The sequence below is a fragment of the Gossypium hirsutum genome, chromosome A09 (assembly GCF_007990345.1).
Source record: "Gossypium hirsutum isolate 1008001.06 chromosome A09, Gossypium_hirsutum_v2.1, whole genome shotgun sequence".
NCBI classification, from domain to species: Eukaryota; Viridiplantae; Streptophyta; class Magnoliopsida; order Malvales; family Malvaceae; genus Gossypium; species Gossypium hirsutum.
In genome coordinates this window covers 20,878,297-20,888,888 of record NC_053432.1, presented here as the reverse complement: position 1 = coordinate 20,888,888, position 10,592 = coordinate 20,878,297, and the positions used below count along the sequence as shown (strand labels likewise).

The 10,592-nt window shown below is 38.4% G+C and overlaps 1 protein-coding gene across 1 annotated transcript; it reads right to left on the bottom strand.

Annotated features, from left to right (window-relative positions):
• Nucleotides 1-267: 267 nt before the first annotated feature.
• On the bottom strand, nt 268-3,321 carry LOC121205980 (uncharacterized). The gene is made up of 3 exons (XM_041076131.1): nt 1,672-3,321; nt 828-1,359; nt 268-665 (listed from the first exon to the last, which is right to left on the bottom strand). The coding sequence occupies exons 1-3, from the start codon at nt 3,319-3,321 to the stop codon at nt 268-270; spliced, it is 2,580 nt and encodes an 859-aa protein (XP_040932065.1).
• Between the last annotated feature and the right edge of the window lie 7,271 nt (nt 3,322-10,592).

The following is a 10,592-nucleotide window of genomic DNA, read 5'->3' as shown; positions in this document are numbered from 1 at the left end:
TCTTAGAATCCAAATATGATAACAGAGTATACCTTCTTGAAAGCGCATCAGCCACAATATTATCTTTACCTTTCTTATATTTGATGACATATGGAAACGACTCAAGGTATTCAACCCACTTCACGTGGCGTCGGTTCAACTTATGTTGGCCTTTGATGTGCTTCAAGGCTTCATGATCGGAATGAATAACGAATTCCTTAGCCACAAGTAATGTTGCCATGTCTCAAGGGCTTGTATGAGCGCGTACATTTCTTTATCATACACCGGTTAGTTGAGTACGGCTCCATTGAGTTTTTCACTAAAGTAAGCCACAGGACGTCCGCCTTGTGTCAACACAGCACCAATTCCAATGCCCGAAGCATCGCACTCGATCTCAAAAGTCTTCGAGAAATCTGGAAGGGTAAGCAAAGGAGCGTTAGTGAGGCAATCTTTGATTTTTATAAATGATTTCTCTTGTTCATCGTTCCAAATAAAAGAAGAATTTTTCTTAATAACACTCGTAAGTGGAGCAGCAATTGTGCTAAAATTCGAAACGAATCGTCGGTAGAAACTTGCTAGGCCATGGAAACTTCGAACTTGCATAACGCTCGTAGGCCTTGGCCAATCTCGTATGGCCTTAATCTTCTCTTGATCTACTTCGAGACCATCCGCACTAACTACAAATCCTAGAAAAACAGTTTTGTTAGAACAAAAAGAACATTTCTTTAAATTAGCATATAAGGTCTCTTTTCGCAAAACTTCTAAAACAGATTTGAGATAACTTACATGTTCTTCCATAGATTTGCTGTAAATCAATATATCGTCGAAATATACCACACAAAACTTACCGATGAAAGGCCTTAAGACATGGTTCATTAGTCTCATGAACGTACTTGGAGCGTTGGTAAGCCCAAAAGGCATAACCAGCCATTCGTATAGTCCGTGCTTGGTCTTGAATGTTGTTTTCCATTCGTCTCCTTCTCGCATCCGAATTTGGTGGTAGCCACTCTTCAAATCGATTTTTGAGAACACTTTGGCCCCACTAAGCTCATCTAACATGTCATCTAAGCAAGGAATGGGATGACGGTATTTGATTGTTATCTTGTTAACGGCTCGGCAATCCACGCACATGCGCCATGTTCCGTCCTTTTTTGGTACCAATAATACGGGAATAGCACAAGGACTTAGGCTCTCGCGAATGTAGCCTTTTTCCATCAGTTCATTGACTTGTCTTTGCAACTCCTTGGTCTCCTCTGGATTGGCTCGGTAAGCAGGTCGATTTGGAATAATCGCTCCCGACACGAAATCAATTTGATGCTCGATTCCACGAAGTGTTGGAAGACCACTCGGGGTTTCTTCCCAAAAAACGTCTTGGAAATCCTACAACAAAGACAAAATAGGAGGGGGTAGGGTATCGGGTAAATTGTTAGTAGAAATTAATGCTTCCTTATACAAAAGTACAAGAACAGTTCGATTCATCACCAAAGTCTTCCTCACATCACTAACTCTTGCAAAAACACTCATTTTCTCGATTTTATTTTCTTTTTCTTCCTTTTCTTGGATATTTTTCTTGTCACTCTCTTTTGTTTTCTTTTTCTTATTTTTCTCTTTTTTTATTTTTTTACAACTTTCTTTTTCTTTTTCTCTCATTTGCTCAATAGAAGCTTTTAGCTTGATTTGGTCTTCATACACTTGTTTGGGAGTCAATGGCGCCAACGTCACATTCTTTCCCATGAATTTGAATGTATACCGATTGGTATACCCGTCGTGTTGAACTCGTCTATTAAACTGCCACGGTCGGCCAAGTAGCAAATGCCCCGCATGCATTGGTATGACGTCACAAAGAACTTCATCCGAATACTTGCCGATGTTGAAAGAGACAAGTACTTGCTTCGTTACCTTAAGCTCTCCTCTGTCATTGAGCCATTGAAGTTTGTAGGGGCTCGGATGCTTGGTAGTAGGCAAACCAAGTCTTTCAACCATCATGGTACTTGCTACATTGGTACAGCTGCCTACGTCCATAATGACGCTACAGACTTTGCCTCCGGCTTGGCACCGAGTGTGGAAGATATTCTCTCGTTGTAGATTATTCTCCGTGCCTTGGAGACTTAGACTTCGTTTTACAACAAGTAGTTCTCCTTCCATGGGTTGTTCCACGTCCTCCTCGACTTCGGAAGCCGATTCAGATTCTTTCTCCTCCTCATCCTCCGTTTCGATCTCGCCATCGGCTCGGAATACCATGGTCCTTCGATTTGGGCAATGGCTTGCTATGTGGCCTCTTCCGAGACACTTAAAACACTTAATATCCCGATTTCGATTGTATGTCGATTCGGGTGCCTTGCCTTTGTTCATTTCGGCGATGGGCTTGTTGGTTTTTGGAGGTACCGTGGTCTCCTTCCCTCGAGGATTGGTAGGTCCTTTACTTTGGCTCCACTTTGAAGGGTTGGAAGTGGGAAACCCTCGACTTGGGCCTTTTCTCTTGAGTTGTCTTTCCACCTTGATGGCCATATGGACCATATCAACCACTTCAATGTAGTGTTGTAATTCCACTACGTTTGCTATATCTCGATTTAGACCAGCCAGGAATCGCGCCATCGTTGCTTCGGGATCTTTTTGGACATCCGCTCGAATCATCGCGATTTCCATCTCTTTGTAGTAATCCTCGACACTTTTGGACCCTTGCGTGAGATTTTGGAGTTTTTGGTGCAACTCCCGGTGGTAGTACGCAGGGATAAATCGTCGCCTCATCACCGCCTTCATTTCAGTCCATGTAGAGATAGGACGTTCACCGTTACGCCTCCGACTAGTGGTTAGTTTTTCCCACCAAATCATGGCGTAGTCCGAAAACTCTATTGCTGCTAGTTTCACATTTTTATTCTCGGAGTAATTGTGACAACCGAACACCAACTTTATCTTTTTTTCCCACTCAAGATAGGCCTCCAGATCCGATCTACCTTGAAACGGTGGAATAGACAGTTTAATGTTCTTGAGATCATCATCTTTGCGTCTTCGATCTCGTTGTCGGTGTTGCCTATGTCGATCACTAGCATTAGTCTCTTGTTCACTTTCAAGATCACTAAGGTCATTTGCTTCATCGTCTTGGACCCTTTGTCTTCCCCGATTCTGATTTGGCCTCTCCCGTCTTGGTCTAACCCCCTCGGGTGCTCTCTCACGTTGGCCATTCACTTCAACTTGGAACAAACGGTCTTCAATAGGATTGAGCCTTCGATCTAGGAGTCGCTCTATTTCTCGTAATAAGGCTTGCATGTTTAAGTCGGGGACGTTGCGAATGGGTTGTCTTGCCGGACGATCTTCCACGTTGTGATCTGACTCTTGTGACATTAAAACATTGTTAAAGTAAACCTCACCACAAAAGCTCACAATCTCTCGAAAAGGAAAAGAAGTTGTTTCTCTCACACTCGTGTTTACACTCGAAATTAGGCTTTTACCTCCACTCTATTGCACTTACAACTCTCGTGCCTTTTACCTCTCTTAACCTTTTCTCATGATTTCGTAAGCAGATTTGTTAAGGCTTAGTCCTTGGTCTAGGTGGTCGGTTCAAAAGGAGTAACAAGTGATTGATGTATTTGGTTTTCAGGTAGGCTGAAAGAATAGGGAATTGGGTTAAAAGTATGGCGTACTAGGAAGGGTAGGAGAGAAGATGGATCGGAAACTATATCAAATCAAAGCTTGACGATCAACTAACAATTGAATTGCATAAATCACTTTTTTTTTCGATTTTTTTTTTGGAAAATTTTTTTTCAAACTTGTATAACTTTTTTTTGTACTATATCAGCAAACTAAATACAATAGAAGCACTTTTGTACACGACTTTTTTTCTTCGGCTGCGTAGATTTTTGCTTTTATAATAACAGCAACAAACCAATCAAAATGAGAAAACTTCGGTATACGAAAAATTTTTTTTCTATACTCTTTTTTTTCTGACCCTACCTCGGGAATGCTCCGCTTCGAACGACTAAGCTTCTCGTTTTAAGTAGCTCTGATACCAGATGATATGAACCGTCTCGGGAAGAATCGAGTCGTATGTATATTGCTTGATCGTCTATGAGAAGTTACGTTAGGATTAGTTGAGTTGTAGGCATAGTCGAGTAGAAAGAGGGGTACGAATGGAATGGTAGGAACGAAAGGGAAGGATCAAAAAATGGTATGAACAAATTGGTCGGTTTAGGTTCGATTAGGTAAAGAAGAAAGAACGGGTTTGAACTACTAAAGGGACTTTCAAGAACCAATTACCGAAATGGTATCGACCCGTTGAGTTAGCCTTTTGAGTTCGGTTATAGGTTTGGTAAGGGAAACCTCGACCCACTATCTAACAAGATAGGAACCTCGGTATGTTGAACGCCACACTACGTGATGTGATCCGGCCCAGGTTAACCGAGTCGTTTCACAAAGTTGCCCGATCGTCTACGAGGAGTAGTTGGAGTTGTCAAAATTGGGTGATTTAGGCTAAGGGTTGCGGAAGCTTTGAGAGGGTTTAGATGAGTGGTTTGGTGTTGATAAATTCGGTTTAGAATAGAAACAAGGTAGGTTAGAAAAAGGTAATTGATGGAGATGGAAAATAAAACTTAAACGTCAAGAATGTTCAATACTAAAAAGTATTGCCCGAGTCTTATATTGCTTAAGGTGAAATTTGTGGAAGGATAGAAGCGAACCTTGACCCAATACCTATATAGAGGTAAGAACCAAAGGTATAAAAATATGGTTGAACGCCACACCGATTCGGTGATAAGTTCAATGGAGTTCGGATTGACGCCACTAGCAAGCTAGATAAGTCGCTTCGAGACTCGAACGAAAGAAGAGAGGAGGTAACCTCACAAGAACAAAAGTTCTATTAAGTTTAATTGATCAAATTCTGTAACCTTTTACAATAAACAAGTAATCTATTTATAAGCCTAAAATGCCTATTGATATTCGGCATCTATGTTGTTCACACTAACTTAAATTCTGTTCACACAGGTATTTAACATGTTCACACAAATAGCATTAAAATCCAGTTCATGCTTGAAGATGGTACATGAATTGGCCGAACCATCATGATGCTTCACTTGATGCATTCATGCATCCTTAGCCTTGAAGAATCTCCATAATTCCATGAATGTGCAGCTCTTTAATGATCCTACATCTCCCTTGGCTGAATGAGGCATTAATGTGCCTAAAATACTTGAATGGTCATCTTGAAAATGCATGAATCATGCATGAAACGTCCTATGTATTTTCCCCCATAAATATGATCCATGAATCTTCAAATACATGAACTTTCAGCAACTCCCTCTTGCATGAACGTCCCAAATGCATGTGCTCCTTTAAATGCCATCCATTGAACCTCAATTGTGCATGCACACTCCCATACATTGCACCAATCCGTTCATGAACCTGCAGCAAATTAAATCAGCAAGTTAAATGCATTTCAAACACATTAAATTAGCAGCATATGAACTCAATAATTTGCACATTTAAATTTGGCCATACATATTAACAATTTCAGACATATTTAAAACATCATAATTTATTAAGTATTTAATTTAGATATAATTAAAACACTTAATTAATTATTTGTCCAGATTTTAACAAATTAACTAACTTAAGATAAACAACTAATTTAACTAATGACAAATTAAATGGTTTATTTCAACAAAATAAATGCAAGCTAAAGAAAGCTAAAAATAAGCTCATTGGGTTAAGATTGAGCTGAATTGAGCTTGAATGAGTTGACTTGAGCTCGAGTGAGCTGGAAACAAGCTAAACAGAGCTCAATGAGAAGGAATTGAACTAATTCAGCTTGCATGGATTTGCAAACAATGCTTAGGGAGCTGGTCCAAAAGTGTGCCCAAGGCGTGGCCGTATCATCCCCTCCCTCTTTAAAGCGATTTGTCCCCAAATCGGGCCATTTACTCGGGAAAAATTGTTGATGATTTTGAAAGCCACAATTGACTCGGATCAAAAGAAGCTCATTCGCATGCCCTCCCTCTTTAGGAGGGTACCACTTCACATGGTCACCTTTAAAAGAATAAAACAAATTAGTGACACAATGAAGATTAAACACAAAGGAACTTTCCAAAATTTGATTCACAATTCGAACAAATAAACTGATACCAGGGTCAAAAATAGAAATTGTTCTTACCTTTTTTCTCGATAGAAACAAACCTAAATCACAAAACAGTCGAAAGGCATAATCTCGAAGATCAGAATTACAGAATCCAAGCCCTTTTAACAAGAACAAAGAATAATAATCTCCGGGGTCAAAAACAAAGCTTCCTCTTGCTTGGCTTGACGTTAACTTAGGAATGTATATCCCGGGTTTAAAAACGCGATTTTCATTGATCGTTTCGCAACGCAACAAAAATTTCTTCTTCACCAAGACTTCACACATGTCAAGCAAATAGGAGTTAGGCATACATACATTTGAGCAATCAAACCCTTCATATTTCATTCGCACACGTAAACAAGAAAAGTTCACACCACAATTTAGATAATTCACATGATCATCACAAGCACACAGATTAGATGTCAACTTTTCATCACACAATCCCAAATTTTGTTCGGGCTTACCTGGACTTACTTCTTGATCAATCTTGACAATGATAGGCTCATGAGCAGAAAGATATTTCACATTACTATGTAAAACACATTTATCAACAATCAAATTATGATTTTCAATCAGATCAAGATGAAAAACTTTCTCACAAACTAAGTCTTTGCTAATCTCGTCATCAAGAATCAAGTAAGATTGGGAAGACTCAAATACAGTAGATCCCTTACATGGCTTACCTTTAAGCACTTGTGGACTAGGGTCATCTACGATCTTACCTTTCTCGACAAATCGAAATCGTTTCTCCTTAGAAAAGTATTGAAGTTGAAATTGATCGATGGGATTTCGAGAAACCTGAAAAGTAGAAACAAAACAAGGAAAATTCATAGGATGGTTAGTAACAACACTCCTTTCTTCTTCACTCTCGTTTCTTCCTTCAATCTCACTCTCTTTTTCGGTTTCCTTTTCTTTTTCGCACTCGTTTTTATTCTCAATCTCATTTTCAATTTTCTTTTCTATCTCACACTCATCTTCTTTTTCTTTCATTTCTTTTTCTTTTTCATTTTCTCGCTCACACTCTTTTTCTTTCTCACATGATGTTTCGATTTCATTACAAAAGTATAAATCATCAAAAAGAGAAACCTTTTGTTGAGAATAAGAAAAGGGTTCTTCACACAAATGGCAATCTTCTCTTTGTGATAGATCTTCCGTAGCCGAGTACTTTGACACTCTTGAAGCACGTTCGCCTCTTCGTAAATAATCCTTTGTAGATGAATAAATTGAGGCACTTGTAGAGACACGTTTACTTTTTCGTTTATCATCTCGGAAGGACTCAAACTCGGAGTTTGCTTCTCTTGGTCTCGAAAGCCTTGTTGAATAGGAGTCTTGATATGTGTCTCTTCTCGAATAATGTCGTCGTGATGAACTTAACTCTATTTCTCGACTCGGTGGAGTTTGCTTCCGTCGGGCTTTTTCCTCCACTCGGTCCAAACGTCTTTTTAATGGGCTTAGTTTTTCCTCCAATATTCGGCCCATCTCGTTCACCAAGTATTGAAATTCATCGGTAGAGAATTCTTCTTGAGACATGATTCAAGAAAATGTTAGAAAATCGAAAGATAGAATAAATAGTAAATGAACCTCACCAATTCAAAATCCTCACCAATCTCTCACAAAGAAATAATGATTTTCACTCGCACTCGTGTTTACACTCTTCTAGGCTTTTTCTTTGATGTAAAACACACGTGCCTTTTACCTCTCGACCTCGTCTCACAATTTCGTAATTCGTCTCGATAGACTTAATTTGCTACTTGAGGGTCGGTTTCAAAATAGGTTACAAAGGAATGATGTGGGTGTATGGTAGGCTAAACAAAATAAAATCAAGGCTAAGTGTGTCGTTGGGATGGGTAAATAATGCTAGGAAGGGAAACTTGATGATCGGAGCAAATAAGAGAGAAAAAAAATAAAAACTCGCAAGACTTTTCACTTTTTTTTTTAACTTGATTTTTTTGGTCACCTTTTTTTTTGCTCAATTTTTTTTTCACTTTTTTTTTTGAATATTTTTTTTTTCAATCAATTTTTTTTTGAATTTTTTTTTTGATTTTTTTTTGTTACTCCAATACAATAGTAAGCTAAATACAAGGGAAAAAAAATTAAATTACAACTCAAAATTTTTTTTTTGATTTTTTTTTTCACGTTTCGAACCTACTTGCGGCCTTATTACGAACGTCGGCGCTCCTCGTTTTAGTAGCTCTGATACCAAATGATGTGATCCGGCCCAGGTTAACCGAGTCGTTTCACAAAGTTGCCCGATCGTCTACGAGGAGTAGTTGGAGTTGTCAAAATTGGGTGATTTAGGCTAAGGGTTGCGGAAGCTTTGAGAGGGTTTAGATGAGTGGTTTGGTGTTGATAAATTCGGTTTAGAATAGAAACAAGGTAGGTTAGAAAAAGGTAATTGATGGAGATGGAAAATAAAACTTAAACGTCAAGAATGTTCAATACTAAAAAGTATTGCCCGAGTCTTATATTGCTTAAGGTGAAATTTGTGGAAGGATAGAAGCGAACCTTGACCCAATACCTATATAGAGGTAAGAACCAAAGGTATAAAAATATGGTTGAACGCCACACCGATTCGGTGATAAGTTCAATGGAGTTCGGATTGACGCCACTAGCAAGCTAGATAAGTCGCTTCGAGACTCGAACGAAAGAAGAGAGGAGGAAACCTCACAAGAACAAAAGTTCTATTAAGTTTAATTGATCAAATTCTGTAACCTTTTACAATAAACAAGTAATCTATTTATAAGCCTAAAATGCCTATTGATATTCGGCATCTATGTTGTTCACACTAACTTAAATTCTGTTCACACATGTATTTAACATGTTCACACAAATAGCATTAAAATCCAGTTCATGCTTGAAGATGGTACATGAATTGGCCGAACCATCATGATGCTTCACTTGATGCATTCATGCATCCTTAGCCTTGAAGAATCTCCATAATTCCATGAATGTGCAGCTCTTTAATGATCCTACATCTCCCTTGGCTGAATGAGGCATTAATGTGCCTAAAATACTTGAATGGTCATCTTGAAAATGCATGAATCATGCATGAAACGTCCTATGTATTTTCCCCCATAAATATGATCCATGAATCTTCAAATACATGAACTTTCAGCAACTCCCTCTTGCATGAACGTCCCAAATGCATGTGCTCCTTTAAATGCCATCCATTGAACCTCAATTGTGCATGCACACTCCCATACATTGCACCAATCCGTTCATGAACCTGCAGCAAATTAAATCAGCAAGTTAAATGCATTTCAAACACATTAAATTAGCAGCATATGAACTCAATAATTTGCACATTTAAATTTGGCCATACATATTAACAATTTCAGACATATTTAAAACATCATAATTTATTAAGTATTTAATTTAGATATAATTAAAACACTTAATTAATTATTTGTCCAGATTTTAACAAATTAACTAACTTAAGATAAACAACTAATTTAACTAATGACAAATTAAATGGTTTATTTCAACAAAATAAATGCAAGCTAAAGAAAGCTAAAAATAAGCTCATTGGGTTAAGATTGAGCTGAATTGAGCTTGAATGAGTTGACTTGAGCTCGAGTGAGCTGGAAACAAGCTAAACAGAGCTCAATGAGAAGGAATTGAACTAATTCAGCTTGCATGGATTTGCAAACAATGCTTAGGGAGCTGGTCCAAAAGTGTGCCCAAGGCGTGGCCGTATCACTACGAATAGTGATAAGTTTGGGTACGACAAAGAACACGATTGACACAACTAGAACGCTAGGAACGCCAAACGAATCTTTGAACGAAATATAAGAAAATTTTTCCTCACGATTTTGGCAGCATAACATTAACAAAAGTTTCAAAAGTCCTTTACAAAGTAACACAAGCCACAATTTATAGTGAATGCAAGGGATAGCCGAATAGGCTCTTGAGGTAGCTAAATGGTTTTTGAAAATTCCAGAATTTTTGATGAAGCTTCCTTGAAGTTTCTTGTGCATGGAGAAAGGTAAGGGGCAGCTTCTAGATGCCTTGATTCAATAGAAAATTTGAATGAATTGTTTGGGAGCTGAAATGCCATCAATAGGTTCGGCCAAATGCTTGAATTTGGAATTAATGCTGCTACTTGATTCAGCCGAATGTTCATGTGATTAAGGAGCTGTCTAGAGCACTTCAATAGTCTTAGATTGTGAACAAACCGATTTGAACAGCCACACATGTGTGAACAAACAAACCGAACAGCCCTTGGTGTGAAAGGAATAATCGGATGGGTGTGAACAGCCTTAATTTGTCTTGGGCAGCCAATCGGTCTTCTTGAAGAGTTGTAAGGTTTGGCTGAATGGTCTCTTAGGGAACACCAAAGAGCAGCACACCAATTTTCAGTCATCCATGCACCTATGCCGTCCAAGGGGTAATGTACCTACAACATTTAATTCAGCAAATTAAATCCCTTTTAGACACATTAAATTCGGCAACATAGACAAATAAATCTTGCACCATAAATTAGGCTGGACATAATTAATCTTTGTAA